Consider the following 17483-nt stretch of genomic DNA (forward strand, 5'->3'; position numbering starts at 1 on the left):
AAAGAGCAGACACTGAGCAATGTGTCTGCACACAGAGTTCAGGAGTCCTGAGCAAAGTTCCAGTTCAATGGTGAGTCTTGGGTGCTCCTGGTCGTCTTCGGCGCCAGTGAACTTTCCCCAACAAACCCCTCCGGTGCCCTCTTCTGCCATTCTCTGCAAAGCCACACAGAGTGACAACCTCCCCACTTAACTAACTAGCAGCTTCCCTCCTTATTCCCAGTGCAGAGTCACAAGTCCCAGTACTCACAGTCCCATGCAGGTCTGGGCAGCAGTGATGCTGGGTCCAGCTTAAGCCTGTCCTTCTCGGGCGATTCCTCCCTGGCACAGTGCTCCCCCTGGCTCCTGTCCTGGGGTGTCGCTGATTGGCCACCCTGTCCTTCCCAGGCTTCAGGCAGGTTCTCTCTCCTTCTCTTTGTCCCGGGCCTCCCGACTTGCAGCACTTCTCTCCTGGGGCTCCAGAGCCACACCCCCAACTTTCCCTTTCTCTCACTACTCCCCCTCCCCAATAGGAAAAAGATTTAAAGGTCTCTATGGTCTCTAAACCCCAAGGGGTTACACCAATGATTCAGACACCTATTCTGTACAGGGATGGTTATTGTAAGAAAGATGGGTATAAAACAAACGATTAAGCAAATGCTTAACTGGTTACCTGTACCATCTTTCTGTTTTTATAGAATTTATTAAATAGCCTTAATGACAGCAGCTAATAGTATAGGATATAAGAAGGCAAAAATGGTATTGGGCTACGATTTGGCTACATAAATTTTAAAAAATGATGGCTGTATAGCCATTTAAATTTTCAAAATCAAATTTCAGACACAATAGAAAATAGTACATGTACTCAATTACTATCTTGGGAAGGTGACTTTGTTTATCTTTTTGATTAAATGTGCCTCTGAACAGGGCCTGGCTTGTGACAATTAGTTATCAGCTGTGGTGTTGCTGCTAACATAATGGAGAAAAAACACTCCAAAGCTAGATTACAAAACAGTTTGTTAAATTACTTACATTCCAGTTCACCAAGGTCTCCTTCCCAATAGATCTGTGCTAGTCAACCCTTTTAACCTATTTGTCAGTGAATATCAGCCCAGGATCTAACTAATATGTCTAACTGCATAACATAAGCCCCTACATTTATGAAGCCTATATAGACTGAGTGCAGTACAAGAAACTTCCACACTCGGTCTCATTTTTTGTCTGTATGTAGCCATAAAATGAACTTGAAAGACCGTATGAAACAATTATGGTAGACACACGCACAATTCTACAACACGTAGTACTCTTGATTGGAACCTATTCCAAAATAAAGGCACACAGTAACTCTGAGACAACCTTTAGAGAACATACACAAGCATGTACACTTCCTTATTAATTAGGTACTCACTTTCAAGAATTGATCAACTGGATGATCTGGTTAGTCACCCAAAAGAAAGTCACTGTGTTACTTATCACACACCAGCTCAGCCACAGCTTTCAGCTCAGTTTCTGCTCACAGTAAGAGATGACACTGGAAACAAAGAAGGAGCAAAGGATGGACATGACTATAGGCTTTTCCCAATACAATAGTGGGCAACCCGAATTGCTGGAAAATAGAAAGACAGTTAAAGGTGCCTATCCAAAAAAGGCACTTGATGTAACCAAGAAGACTTGCAGGTGGCTGGTTTAGGACCTCAGTCGTCTCCCTTTCAGAGTTAGCTTTTGAGAAATGAAGTGCTGAAGGAGACAGGTCACTTTATCTTATTTCTGCTGGACTGTCCAGCTTGATTCCTCTCCCTGGAGGCGCTGGCATAGAACAATCAAATGATGACATACACTTCTTCCAAAGATTCATATGTCCAACCAAAATGAGAGTCATCCTCTTTGACTATCCAGTCAGGGAATGAGACATAAGGTTTTGAATTCTTACAACTGGGGCTGGAGTTTTCCAGTCTCTCAGTGTAACATACAAGCAGGTATGACAAGATGTAAGGCATGTTAGGCCATAACTGTTGGTTCTGCCATCTTGGTACATAAGTTGAACACTACTTGGTTTACTCCAGTCAGCAATTTATCTCAACAAGTTGCTTTCCCAGGGCCCCTTTGTGGTGTACCACTTGGCCAATTTTGCAGTTATGCTTGCTCAAGTTGCAGTTTCTCCAACAATACTCCTCTAGCTGCTGAAATGTCCATTTTAAATTTCATGTAACTTATACAAAGTCCCTCCATATTCCTGATGCTCTTTAAACTTGTTTTAACAATCCATTATACAATGCAAAAGTCACAACAGAAACTGTTGTTCTCCAGCAGGCTGGAACAGCTATAGAAATCTTCCATTTCTGTTCTCCTTGTTTTAACAACAATGGTAGAGCCTGTGTATGATGGGGCTGAGTCCATGCATTATTAACCAAACTGTTACATTTCTGATTATTTTACTCTGTGGTCAAGTGTCCTTATTGTTTGTTTGGTTTACTGCCTCTTTCAGCACAGGTGTATTTTACTAATTTGATAGGATAAACATGCTAGACTTCAAATATTACACTGACTTCCTCACTATTACTTAAACTAAAAAAAATCAATATGAATGCAACTTTTCTTTCCTACCGCACTGCTCATGAGGTAAATACTTTCACTAAAGTTTGCAATATCTTGCCAAAAGTTGCATCTCTTGGATTTAACTTCCCTTTAATAGACATTTTAATTATAATATTAGATTCCTTCAAGTTCCCCATTTTACTACTATATCTGGCATGTCATATGTCATATATCAAAGTTTGGTATTTATTGAATATGGTTGTTTTTTTTCATTCAGAGACCAGGAAAAAGAGGAAGTCTCCCTAGCTACACCAGTAGTACACTCTTGTGAAAGGTTGTAGCATTCTGAGTTTCCTCCGATTATTGAACAAATGTTCAATGTCGTTAGACTGTGGGTTTTTGTTCTCTCAGCCCTCAGTTCTATGCTTTCTAAAAGGTTTTGATGCCTGAGCAATTCTTAATAGTCAGAACTCATGATTTCTGGGGCCTTAGTTACTACATTATAAATCTTTTCTTTTAGTATGGTGGCTTAATAGCAGTCAATTGTTGCTTATTCACCTTATCTTGATTTCCACATCTTCTCTTGTTAAGGTAACTAATAGATCGGGGCAGGAAATTGTTTTCCTGTCCTGCAGATATTTGCAAGAATTCAAAATTGTCCCATTTCGAATTGGGACAAAAAGTTATTGTTAAAACTCTTTACAAACTGAATAATAAATAAAAATTATTTTGGGTAAGTCAAAATATGTTTCAGAGTAGCAGCCGTGTTAGTCTGTATCCGCAAAAAGAAAAGGAGGACTCGTGGCACCTTAGAGACTAACAAATTTATTTGAGCATAAGCTTTCATGAGCTACAGCTCACTTCATTGGATGCATTCAACAAAGCCCTTGCAACAAAGCCCTTGCAACAAAGCCCATTGGCAACTGTGTCCACATATCTATTCAGGGGACACCATCATAGGGCCTAATCACATCAGCCACACTATCAGAGGCTCGCTCACCTGCACATCTACCAATGTGATATATGTCATCATGTGCCAGCAATGCCCCTCTGCCATGTACGTTGGCCAAACTGGACAGTCTCTACGTAAAAGAATAAATGGACACAAATCAGATGTCAAGAATTATAACGTTCAAAAACCATCGGAGAACACTTCAATCTCTTTGGTCACTCGATTACAGACCTAAAAGTCGCAATTCTTCAAGAAAAAAACTTCAGAAACAGACTCCAATGAGAGACTGCTGAATTGGAATTAATTTGCAGACTGGATACAATTAACTTAAGCTTAAATAAAGACTGGGAGTGGATGGGTCATTACACAAAGTAAAACTATTTCCCCATGTTTATTCCCCCCACCCTCCCACTTTTCCTCAGATTTTCTTGTCAACTGCTGGAAATGGCCCACCTTGATTATCACTACAAAAGGTTCTCCCCCACCCCCCACCTCCGCTCTCCTGCTGGTAATAGCTCACCTTACCTGATCACTCTCATTACAGTGTGTATGGTAACACCCATTGTTTCATGTTCTCTGTGTATATAAATCTCCCCACTGTATTTTCCACTGAATGCATCCGATGAAGTGAGCTGTAGCTCACGAAAGCTTATGCTCATATAAATTTGTTAGTCTCTAAGGTGCCACAAGTTTTCCTTTTCTTTTTTCAAAATATGTTGTAATAACTCAAAAAGTTTAATTTAAATTTTGATTTTCTTTTTCATTAACCTTTCACGGGCTCATTAGCTTACATTTTTGAAACAAAAAGTAATTTTGAACCAGGAAACTAGAATTTTTCTTGGAGAAAATGTCAAAATGAAACATTTCAAGAAATCTTAAACGTTTAACATGACATTTGTTTCAAGTTGGGAAAGTTGTCCAGCCTGACCCTGTTTTGTGACCAGTTTTAATTTTGGTCAAATCAGCATTTTGACAAAAAAATTGTGATCAGCTCTAGTAGTGAAGAACACAACTATGTTAACTTAACTTCAACTACTCAACTTGCATAAAAACTCCCTTTTCCCCCTTATCCTAGACTGCACATTTTATGAAAGTGATGTACAAAATTTTCTGAAATACTTTTTCAAATATTCCCATGACGAGTACACCTTATACAAAATGATATCTACACTCATCATCTTCATGTGGGACAACTCCCATGATTGTAGTACCAGCACTGAGGGATATAGCCTGTTCTGAAAGTATAGATATGGGGGGGAAAAGGAGGAGGTGTTGTGCTATATGTCAAGAATGTATACACTTGGTCCAAGGGGAAGTGGGCAACAGGCCTCCTGAGAGTCTCTGGATGATGATAACAAGGGAAAAGAACAGTAGTGATGTTATGGTAGGTTCTATTATAGACCACCAAATCAGCAAAGGAAATGGATGGGTCATTCTAAAAGGAGGTAACAAGATTAGCTAACACACATGAACAGGTATTAATGGAGAATTTTAACTTCCCTGATAGCTGTGGGAAGACTGTTACAGCAAAACATAATACATCCTGCAAATCCTTAGTATGTGTAGAGGACAACTTTCTGAATCAGAAAGTTGAGGAAACAACTAAGGGGTTGTCATCTTGGATCTGGTTTTGACCAACAGGGATGAATTAGTTGTGAATGTGAAGGTGGTTGGGAACTTGGGAGGAAATTATCATGATCTGGTAGAATTCAATATCCTATGGGAAGGAGGGCATGAGAACCACAAAACAAGGACACTGGAAATCAGAAAGGCAGACTTCAACTGCCTCAGAAACAGTAGGCCAGGTCTCATGCAAAAAGACCAATTAGGAAGAAAAGGAGTCGAAGGGGACTCACCGTTCTTAAAAGATGTAATACTCGAGGCTCAACATCAAGCTATTCCGATGCAGAGGAAAGATAAGAAGAGCCCCAGGAGACCAATGTGGCTGCACAAGTTGCTTTTCAGGTATCTAGAAATCAAAAGGGATACATACAGGAAATGGAAGAAGAGGCATGTCACCAAGGAAGTATATGTGGGAATAACACAACCATGTAGGGACAAAATCCGGAAAGCTAAGGCAAAGAATGAGTTACAGCTTGCAAGGAATGTTAGACACAACTAGATGCAGTTCTTCAAATATGTCAGACCAAAAAAAAAACTATCAAGGACCATGTGGGTCCGCTACTCAGTGGAGAGGGTGAACTGGTAACGGAAGATGATAGGAAGACAGAGTTGCTCCATGCCTACTTTGCTTCAGTTTTTGCACAAAAAATAACGTCACCTAATGACTAGCAAAGTTACCATAGACTTTAAAGGGAGGAGATACAGATTGGGATAAGTAAAGAGCTCATCAAGGATGTTCTAGGGACTAGGGACCGAATGGCTAGGCAGCAGTTCTGCAGAAAAGGACCTAGGGGTGACAGTGGACGAGAAGCTGGATATGAGTCAGCAGTGTGCCCTTGTTGCCAAGAAGGCCAATGGCATTTTGGGATGTATAAGTAGGGGCATAGCGAGCAGATCGAGGGACGTGATCGTTCCCCTCTATTCGACATTGGTGAGGCCTCATCTGGAGTACTGTGTCCAGTTTTGGGCCCCACACTTCAAGAAGGATGTGGATAAATTGGAGAGAGTCCAGCGAAGGGCAACAAAAATGATTAGGGGACTGGAACACATGAGTTATGAGGAGAGGCTGAGGGAGCTGGGATTGTTTAGCCTGCAGAAGAGAAGAATGAGGGGGGATTTGATAGCTGCTTTCAACTACCTGAAAGGGGGTTCCAAAGAGGATGGCTCTAGACTGTTCTCAATGGTAGCAGATGACAGAACGAGGAGTAATGGTCTCAAGTTGCAGTGGGGGAGGTTTAGATTGGATATTAGGAAAAACTTTTTCACTAAGAGGGTGGTGAAACACTGGAATGCGTTACCTAGGGAGGTGGTAGAATCTCCTTCCTTAGAGGTTTTTAAGGTCAGGCTTGACAAAGCCCTGGCTGGGATGATTTAACTGGGAATTGGTCCTGCTTTGAGCAGGGGGTTGGACTAGATGACCTTCTGGGGTCCCTTCCAACCCTGATATTCTATGATTCTATGATTCTATGTTCTGACTAAAATGAATGAATTCAAATCAGCACGGCTGGATGCTATTCACCTGAAGGAGTTAGCTGAAGAAATCTCAGAGTCACTGTCAATAATGTTTACTAACTCATGGATGACAGGAGAGGTCCTGGGAGACTGGAGAAGAGCTAATGTAGTGCCCATCTTTGAAAATGGTGGGGGGTGGGGAGAAGGGGCCAAGGAACTATAGTCCAGTCAGAGTGACTTCAATACCTGGAAAGCTACTAGAGAAATGTATAAAACATTTAATTTAGAAGTACCTGGAGGGTGAAGGGATAAATCACTAGCAGCCAGCTTGGATTTACCAAGAACAAATCATTCCAAACCAGCCTGATTTCCTTCTTTGACAGAGTAGTTGATTTGGGGGATCGGGGAAGTGTGGTGGACATAATATACCGGGACTTAATCAAGGCTTTTGACACAGCCCCACATGACATTCGCATAAGTAAGCTGGAGAAATGTGGGCTCAACAGAACTACCACTAAGTGGGTATAAATTGGTTAAACAACTGCAAACAAAGAGTAATTAATGGAATGATGTTGGATTGGAAGGAGGTCTCAAATGGGGTTTCATAGGAATCTATTCTGGGTCCGGTGTTGTTTAACTTCTTTATTACTGATCTGGATGTAGGAATGGAGAGAATACTGATCAAATTTGCAGATGACATAAAGCTAGGGAGGGTGCCAACAAATTGGAAGATAGAGCTGAAATTCAGTGGGATCTTAATACATTGGAGAACAGGGCAACAAAATGAAATTCAATAAAGACCAATGTAAGGTGCTATACTTAGGGAAGAAAAACCAGATGCACAAATACAAAATGAGGGAAACCTGGCTTGGCAACAGCACGGCTGAGAAGGATCTGGGAGTTGTGGTGGATCACAACCTCAATTTGAGTCACCAAGGTGAAGCTGTTGCAAAAAAGCAAATGCAATTTTAGATTGCATTAACAGAGGCATAGCATGCAAGTCATGGGAAGTGATAGCGCTGAATGGAGCGGTACTGGTTTCAGCCTCAGCTGGAGTACTGTGTCCAATTTTGATCACCAATGTATAAAAAGGATGTAGAGAAACTGGGAAGGATCCAGAGGCAAGCAACAAAGATGATCAAAGCGGTGGAATGCCAGCCCTAAGAGCAAAAGCTGAAGGAACTGGGTATGTTTAGTTTGGAAAAGAGGAGATTAAGGGAGGATATGATAGCAGTCTTCAGATAATTGAAAGGCTGATATTAAAAAAATGGAGAAAAGTTACTCTCTTTTACCATAGAGGGCAGAACAAGAGGCAATGGGTTCAAATTACAGCATAGCAGATTTAGATTAAATCTCAGGAAAAACTTCTTTAGGACAGTGGAACAGACTCCGTTGGGAGATTGTGGTAGCTTCTTCAGTGGAAGTTTTCAAAAGGAATCTGGATAGCCATCTGTCTTGGATGGTTTAGACAGAACAAATCCTGCATCTTGACAGGGGTTAGACTAGATTTGTGTTCTTTTCTAACCCTATGATTCTGTGTGCTAAATTTGTGCATTCCTGCAGCTAAGAGTCATTGCATCGGATCATCAAGTGGTGGCTTGAACAAAACTATGCTAGCTTATGCTAGCTGAGGGATGTGCAGCTGGAGGGGGTTTTATTTCCATATAAACTCTCGGAACACACACCCCTATTTGACACCCACCACCCCACACTGGAATCTATATGGAGTATCCTTAAACAACTACAACCCACACTTGATAGGGACCACATCCTGAAAGAAATCTTTCCTGAACCCCCTCTTCTGGCATTCAAATAATCCCCTCACCCCCCAGACTCTCCAAGCTCATCATCAGAAGAAAGCTCTCCACAGATCAGGACACACCAGACCCTGCCAGAACCACATATGCAGAACCTGCAGATATGTCTTCACTGCTATGGTGATCAACACTCCCCACAGCACACCTTTCAAGATCCATGGGTCCTACACATGCCTATCACAACATATGGTGTACCTCCTCCAGTTTCACCCAATAACAACTATGTGGGTGCAACTAGACAGTCACTACACACTCAAATGAACTGTCACAGAAAGGGTGTTTTTGTCTTTTATCACTTATCAGCAGTGGGCAAACTTTTTTTTTTCACAAAATGATTACTCTATCTGACCTCCAGTCCTCATTCTCAAAGGAAATGTGCAGAACACCTTCAAAAGAGAAGTCTGGGAGCTTAAATTCATAACATTGCTAGATGCTAAAGATCATGGACTGAACAGAGATACTGGATTTATGACTTATTACAACAATCTGTAATCCACTAACAACATTCCCCCCCAAAGCTGCCTCCCCTGCTTTCCTTTCCCAGCTATGACTGGAAAAGTATTTACAGGCCACTTCACCTTGAATGGTCCCTTGAAATATGTGTTAACCAGTTATGCTAAACAGTCTATTCCACCTAGCTGTGGCACTGAGTACATATCCCAGACCTGAAGAAGAGCTCTGTGCAGGATTGAAATCCTGTCTCTCTCACTCTCAGACATTGGTCCAATAAAAGATATCACCTCACCCACCTTGTCTCTCTAATATCCTGGGACCATCATGGCTATAACAACACTGCATAGTGCTGACCTAGTCCATCCAGAGAGTCATGTATGAACATAAATATTGTCTCTTAACTATGAAGGCAGACTGAATTGTGTTGTTCAATGTCTCTCAAGGTTTCAAGGAAGCTCTACTAACCATAGGTAGGTTTGGCAAATAGGTTTCTGAGTGATAGTTCTAAGTGTTTGCAGAGCTGCAGTGGTAAGCTGAGAGCAAAGATGGAGGACTAGAAAAGGTATGCAGGGGTCAAACATGTGGTATGCACCCAGATGCTGTACCAGCGCTCCTCTGAAGATTTAATACTCCAGAATCTCAGATTTCATTGTTTTTGGGGGGGGGGGGGGGCAGAGAGTCTTTTATTTTTATGGTTGTAACTAAAACCTAAAAAAAATGTGAACTGAGTGTAAACAATGCAGGGATATCCATGTGAGTCTGCAGAGAACTTGGGGCAGTAGTTCTGAGAAGTCTGAACTGCCCCATTCATCTCAATAAGATGCCAACTCAGATTTCACTTTATTATATTAATGTCAATAATGTAATTTAAATTATTTCATTCCTCATAAGAGATGAGAGGGAGGATAACACTCTTGCTCAGTTTACTTTGAAGTCTCATTTTGGTGCCACAAGTTGGCGGTGTTTAGATGAGACTTTTTTTTTTCTTTCACAATCAAAATGGAGCTCAACTCAGAGTCCGGTCGAGCCCAGAGAAGATACATGATCATATTCTAAACATCTGCACAACCTCAAAGCTGATTTTGTGGGTGGAGCTTGGAAGAGTACCACCATCTATCGCCCCTTCCCCATCTGACTGCTGGGTGTATGTGATACTGAAAATACTATGATGTGGGGCACAGTATTGTAGCTGCTATAGCATATGTTTTCAGCTTAACTGAGAGGAATTTGCAACTTTAAAAATGTAAAAATATAACAAACCAATACTTTGAACACGCAGAGCATAAGAATTTAATTTTGCTTTTTCAGTTATAGAGGTATCATAACAATTTCTGAGGAACACATGCTCTTGGTCTGAGCATTTTCAAAATGATATTCAAAGGATCAGTCTCCAAAGTTATTTTCACTTAAAAGGTATATGGGAGTTTCTTTCCATATGGGGAGGTAACATGGCAAGGACATTGGACCCAGGGAGTCCAGAGACTGGGCTTTTATTGTTAACTTTGCCACTCAGTTTTGAACTAAAACAAGTCATTTAATCTCTCTATGCTTCACTCTTCTTGTCTGTAAAATGTAAGTAATTTTCTTATCAGATGCAGAGCTCATCAAGCCAATACGTCGCAGCCTCATCAGCGAAGTGCAGAGCCCACAGACCAAATCTGGTCAGAGGGCATTTGTCAGTGATGTGAGACATTGTCTTTGGCCACAGCCACATGTGGGATCCTCTCAGTGGTCCCAGATGTGAAAGCTGGCTACACATTGACCCTGGCCCATTTGAAATCAATTCAGAAGGGCCCATGAGCACATGAGAAATATAAAAGAAAAGGAGTACTTGTGGCACCTTAGCGACTAACCAATTTAGTCAGGTATACCCATGTTTGGGTCAATTATAAGAGATTGGTTTCTGACATCAGCTGCAGACCATTCTTCATGCCACATTGACATTTTAGAGAAATCTGGGCAGGGCAAAGGAGCCCACAAGTGCACCCTTGGGTAGTCAAAGAGGTCCATGTATAGTGATAGGCTTGTGTATGCCCTGATCATCTCAACCTTTCTGTCTGTAACATCCGCACAATGGACGTGTGGAGGAATGATGTTAACACAGGAGCCACAGTAGGTCAAATCATACAGTTATGATGCACGTAGTTGTGTGTCAACCTAGTTTGACATAAGATGAATGGAGCTGCAGAGTAACAGAGGGCTAAACCAGATGATTGGAGAACTGGAGTATTTGCTCCCCAGGAAGTGCCGGCCACTTTGCTTAGAAGATATTTATTCATCTTCACCTTAGCCACAGATTTTCTCAAGTGGTTAAGATATGTGAGAGATCTAGGATTTCTCTTAGATTGGGTGGGATTTGAGTTTCAAGCACTGTCCATAGTGGAAGAAATTCAGTTCCTGGCCTTCTCTGGCATTGTAAAGACAGAACATACTCAAAACTTTTTATGATAATGACTTTTAATATTCAAGTGCCTGTTTATAGTTCCTAAAGCTAGTTTCAGATTTTTCAAGTTTATCAAGTTGCTCTAGGTTTTGCTGTCTTACCGTTTTGGAATGGTTTGCTTTCTGTATAGCTGTGGCTAGGGTTAAACTCACTTCAGTTGTACCTGCTGTGAAACATTCTTTTTTCTTGTGAACCCAGCCTATCTCTGATGTTTTCATGTTTTTCATTCTTATAAAATATTCAGCAGTATAAAACATTATAAAACATTCAACATTTTTCCTCTGGTTCTTGAATTCTCTAGTGAAAGCATGCTCTTTCATAAGCCATATTTCTCTAGCGTATAAAGCATGCATTAAACTTAGCCAGAACCCTTTCATAGTCATCTTTGTGATTGTCTTCAGTAAAGTCAAAGGGTTTAAAGATATGCTCTGCCTGCTTTCCCATAACATAAATTAAAAAGATACCTGTAGATCTCCAGTTTCTTTGTGCAGCTTTTTTGCAATTTGAAATCTTGCAAATATATTGCTTCCAGTCTGTCCATTATGAAGGTTTCTCAAAGCTGAAGTTCTCTGGAGCATTGAAGAGTGGCATACTGATGATTCCATTATAGCTTATACCTTGTTTATGTAACTCTTTTCACTGAAGGAAAGAATTTTGATTGGCTTCATGGATCAGTGCCTATGTTCCTCACAGATTAGCAATAACTGTAATTAGCATTTAAATCTTCCACTTTAGCCTTCCAGCTATATTTCTTTTCGGTGTAGATTTTCACAATACCAAGATGGCAACTCTCTCCTGGTTGTAGGTATTGCCCCCTGGTGACATCTTCTGTCTGGTGGTAGTCAAGGGTTTGCTCATTGAGGTTCTTGGCTTGTTGATTTCTGGCTGTTGTATCTTTGTGGTGGTCGCTGTCAGTTAGTGCAGCTCCTTAGAACTCCCCAAAAGGGGAAAAAACAGACAACTCTGGCTCCTTGAAGATTTCTTACCAAATGTTTCTTAATTAGCTGTATATAACAGACAGCGCCAGAGGGATTTGTTCCTTGTTGCAGACCTTCAGTGTCAAATTTCCAAAATGATTAGCTGAAGCTCATGAGACAAAAAGCAGTATTTATGACTGCATGTGATCCAGCGATAAGAGATGTGCCAGATCTGAAGCAGCTGAAATAACTGCCAGTGGGGAGTGGGAGCATCCTTGTTTTTCAAAATAATTGTGCTCAGTACTCATCCCCAAAGGTTCAGGTAGCAAACACTTAACGTGACATTTTCATAAGTAGGGGGTCTTTCAAATAATGTGAAAGATTTTTGTTGTGGTTGTCCAAAACATAGCAGATGTTTGTTTTTAAAAATTCTGAAATTCAGATGTTGGCATTTTGAATGATTGTGACTAGACAGTTAAAAAAAGAAGTTATGCTATTATTTTAAATGTAAGAGGCTCTGCTACCACAAACAAATCCAAAGTGGCTTACTGCATTGTCTTGATCCATCACTGTGTGCTTGCTTTATAAGGTATCTTTCAAATCAGCTACTGCATGAATGCAACGTGGAAACAAAATTCAGAATCTTCAACTCAGTCATACTACCTCCACCACAGTGCAAATAATATAAAAAATAAAATAAGAAGGTTAAGTTTGTGAAGTCAAGCACTGAGAAATTAGGAAATGTCAGAACTAAGGTTACCCAGGAAGCTGTAATTTTGCCTTCTTCTTGCTTTGGCATATCTGACCTTTGGTATTGGATAGTAACAGTGCTGTATTGTGAAGCAGCCTGCAGTAGACTGAAAAGCTCAGTATACCGTTACTGAACAGGTGCCTTCTGATTGGCTTAAGGTTGGCTTTTTAAAAACACCTATGTGACTTAGTCCCATTGACTTCCAGTAGGTATTGTGCTAAGTCATGAAGGTGCTTTTGAAAATCCCATCCTTAGAGAATGGACTTGTATTATCTATAAATCAGAAATCAGCTTGCTCATAAAGCATAATCTAAACATTTATTTAGTCTGCTAGACTAAAGCTCTATTTGTTATCATTTTAGGCAAAGGTTGCCTATCCAGTAGTCTGGCTGGCTGACAATGATTTAATTATCTGTAATGTAAAACTTAATAGCTAAATGTAAATGTCTTGATATGGTCACATGCAAGAATTTTCAAATAAATTTAGAACAATATTATGGAGGCCTATGCTTCAAGTGGAAAACTGGTATGACAGACCATATGCAAATAATGAAATATCACATTGAGAAGTACAAGCAAAGCACCACAGGACTCAGTATTAGATTTAATAATTTAAATTATATACAGGAAGATGTAAACAATAGATAAACTACCATACATTCCTAATACCAAATTAGGAAAACAGATTGTAGCAGGAATGAGAGAGAAATTGTAAAAGGATTTTGAGAATTTAGAGGAGAAGGCAGAATTTAACTGAATGAGATTTACTTTAGATGAAAGACAGATGATGCACTTATAGCAAATTAATATCAAAAAGGTGAAAATGCAAGTTAAAAAGCAGTAAAGTGGGGAAAGAACTGGGAATGGTACATTAATTCACAGCAACCTAAATATTTCACAGTGGAATGCTGTCAAAAATTAGAAAATGTTCTATTGGACCATATAAAAACTGAGTATCATGAGAAAGGGAAGTAGTTCTTTTTTTCATACAACTGAGGTGAAGACAGACTTAGAGTACAGTGTGCTGATGTACTTCTCATGAACAAAATAATGAATTGGATGTAATCCAGTGAAATACAAAAAACATAACAATATTAAACATATGAAACAAAGTCAGATTAAAGGAATATAATGTGTATGGTTTGAGGAAAAGGAAGCAAAACAAAGGGGAATGTGATAATTTTGTGAATTCTTGAGAGGCAGAGGACATTGGTGGCATAACAAGGAAAATAGTCTTAAAGTAAAATGGGGGGAGAATAGTTTATATTATATTGGTTTATGAAACAACTCTCATATATGCAATATCATGGGCCCATAGATTAAAATTACCAAACATACAGAATTAAATTAGGAGTAACTAGCAAATAGGAATAAGTCATTAGAATAGCATTTGCAGATGTTAAGGTTTATTAGACATTGGAATAATTTATCAAGGGAATTTTTTGGGGCACTAACACTAGGCATGACTAGACAACAGGTCAGAAATTAGCGTAGAAGATCTTCAGTATGGTAGGGAGGCAGCATTTCCAAACCCAGAATGTATGATGTCTCTATTAATGCAAAAATGTCACCATATATGTAAGTGTGGATAGAAGGGCAGAAAGAAAGTGTACCTCCTTTACTCTCACAAAATATGCATATTAGAAAATAGATAACACAAACCATTGAACAGGTTTTGCTCAAGCTTTTCTACATCCACTGTCCAGTATAATTCAAACTCAGATGAAAATGAACATTTTCAATGGTGTATTAAAGTGAACATTTTGGATCAAAAGGTTTGAAATGCCAAAAAATACATGTACAGTGAGGCACCTAGAATTCCCTCTGGATTCCTCACCAACATCGTAAAACAACTAATGAAGAAACATCTTCCAGATAGTCCATCTCAGGTGTGGTACAGAGTCAAGTACATGCTGGGACGGGACTTGGGAATTTAGAGAGTCCCATTTGAATAAGCATATAGTGCAGATGCAAGCACTAAAACCCACTTAGGTAATACCAAAATGTGTCTCATTGCTTTGATACTAAGATTCTCCCATAATTAGGAATACAACAAAATCAAAATGAATTTGAACATTAAATTTCAGGACCATCACCTCCCCTGAGATGCATAATTTCTAATGTGAATAAGCACCAAATCAGCTCTCACCAGTTTGTGGCTAGGGAAAAGGAGACATTTCTTCTTGCTTTTATTTGCAAAATGTTTTCATCCAGCTCCACTGTATTTACAGTCTCTCTCTTTTGTGTCTGTCTGAGACTTGGACAAACAGTTTAAGCTTTATTTAAGTTTAACTCATCTGATTGCAGAATTAATAATGTATTATTTCTCTCCTTCTCCTGCAGTATGCTGTCTGGCTAGTCTTCTGGGTCACATGGAATGTGTTTGTTATCTGCTTCTATTTGGAGGCTGGGGATCTTTCAAAGGTAATTTACCATCAGATATGTCTAAGCCATCTGTACATTATTAACATGCCCCCATTCAGAGGCTAAGTCTTCTGCTACTTATCCTCTTGGCATCATTTAAATGAGGTTTGCATGATGGAAATTTCACATATGCCGTATATCTTGCCATTCCACATCCCAGACAGCTGAGGTATTTGTGTTTTTGATATCAACTATACTTTTAAAGGAAAACTCACTTTCTTCTGGTAGTTATTCAGTGCAAGTGCCACCTTTGGGAGAGCTACTAATCAGATTTGATAAATACAAAGGGAGATTGCTATCTCAAGGGTAAGCATGCTCTTTTTGTATCATTTAACTTGGTTATTGTTTTGCTGAATTCTTTCCAGGGGCCTATACTGCAAAGTAATAACGGTAAAACAAGGTGTCACTGGTAAATTAAAATGTAAACTGAGATGCCAGGATAGACTGGATTGTGGAGTCAACTTCAGTTTGTTACTTAGAATCCTAGATGAGCCAAGAAAAATTTCACAGAAAAGAAGGCAGTTTTCACTCTTATTTCACTGTAAGTGCTGCCTCTCAAAGCACTCCCCAGAATATAAATTCAGTGCACTGTTCGACAGTATCTTGTATTCCCATGTGTGCTGCTCCTGCAAAAGCCTGGATGAAACCCTAGGCTATGTCGACTCGTAAGATGCTGCAGCAGCACAACTGGAGCACTGCAACTGTGCACCATTGTCTCGCTTCAGTGTGGTAAGTTTTCGGTTTAAACCAGCCCCTCATCCTGTTGACGTCAATGGTAAAATTCACTTTGACTTTAATAGTGCCAAAGTTCCTTCTTTGAGGTGCTTAATTTATTTTGAAGATATGTCATGCTTTCTGCCTTTGTAACTGTAGATAGGCCCACTCCATTAAGGAGCTGGGCAACGATGTAATAAATACAATGACCTTCTGGACAATATTTTTTGTTATATTACAAATGCTTTGTATATTGTGAAGAAAACTATTACAGATGTTATAACAGGCAAGTTATGCTTGTGGCATCCTGTACAAACTAGTATTTTATTTGTTTTAAACTCACGCCCCTTAGACCTGTTCTTTGTAGCCTGCTGCATACATTGGCTAGTCTCTGGGTGTGAATGAAAATGTGGGGTGCTTGTAGGCTGATTTGAGAAGGAATTGATCTGTTTTATCATTGCATTTTAATGGCTAAAAATCATTTAAGAACATGAAAGTGATGTTCTGAGTAGATATGGGCCAGAGCTGAGATTTTTTTCAAAAGTTTGGGGGTGTTCACCTCTTGGTTGTTTTTTTTTTTCTTTTTTTTTCTTTTTTTTCCAGAACTGGGTGCCTTGTTCAGGCCTATACAGCAGATGCATCTGAAAAGTTCATTTTGGTTCCAGTGATATGCTCTATACTTGGAATGGGGAAAAACCCAATGTATTCCCATCACCTAAATTAGGTTTCAAGCTATTAATTTCATCTCCTGGGTCAGGGCATGGGGGCATTACCTCACATCTAGACATTCAGAAATTCCTAAGCAGTCAGAAATTCCTTCACAAGGAATGGTTTTAGTGGAAAGGGGAAGCAAAGAAACGCTCATGGATCTGGCCCATGATGGAATGTTGTACAGCTTTGGAGAAGATGGGTCTATTTTATCCTAAATAAATGTGGTACCTAAAAAACCACTATTTACAAAAACTAAGCATATGCTTTGCCACATCTGTAGAAAAACAGTCTAGGACATGCTAGGGCAAACTTATCCTTGTTGTAACACATTGTGTGTGTCTTCAGGCCAGCAGAGGGGTTAAACAGTGCTTCACGGCTAGCACTGTGCCTCATACATCTAGCTATCGTCGTAAGTCTTGCATTGAATTCTCTTTGTTACATGTATTTTTTAACTGAGAATAAATACGACATCGAAGCTTTAATGATACTTGGGAGTATTGTCTCCTGTTAGGAAAGGCATGTGGAATCTTAAAAAGATAAAGCACTGAACTGACTCTAAGCAGAATATAAAAAGTAACCTTTAGGGGAGCACAGTATTAGCGTATATCTTCCACTAGGGACTCTGCTGAGGTCGTAAACAATGAGAGGAACTTGCACAGCATGGTTTTAGGAATTGCTAAGTTAAAATGACAGCTTAATAATAGTCCATCTGGGG

The 17483-nt window shown here is 39.8% G+C and overlaps 1 protein-coding gene across 4 annotated transcripts in view; it reads left to right on the plus strand.

Annotated features, from left to right (window-relative positions):
- Positions 1–17483, plus strand: part of NKAIN2 (sodium/potassium transporting ATPase interacting 2) — a 780527-nt gene that overhangs the window by 405903 nt on the left and 357141 nt on the right. For all 4 annotated transcript variants that reach the window (XM_073337203.1, XM_073337206.1, XM_073337205.1 and 1 more), the window contains one exon: positions 15263–15343. In XM_073337203.1, the coding sequence (XP_073193304.1) occupies positions 15263–15343 (81 nt within the window). The remainder of the gene's footprint in view (positions 1–15262; positions 15344–17483) is intronic.

The sequence above is a fragment of the Lepidochelys kempii genome, chromosome 3 (genome assembly GCF_965140265.1).
Source record: "Lepidochelys kempii isolate rLepKem1 chromosome 3, rLepKem1.hap2, whole genome shotgun sequence".
Classification (NCBI taxonomy): Eukaryota; Metazoa; Chordata; order Testudines; family Cheloniidae; genus Lepidochelys; species Lepidochelys kempii.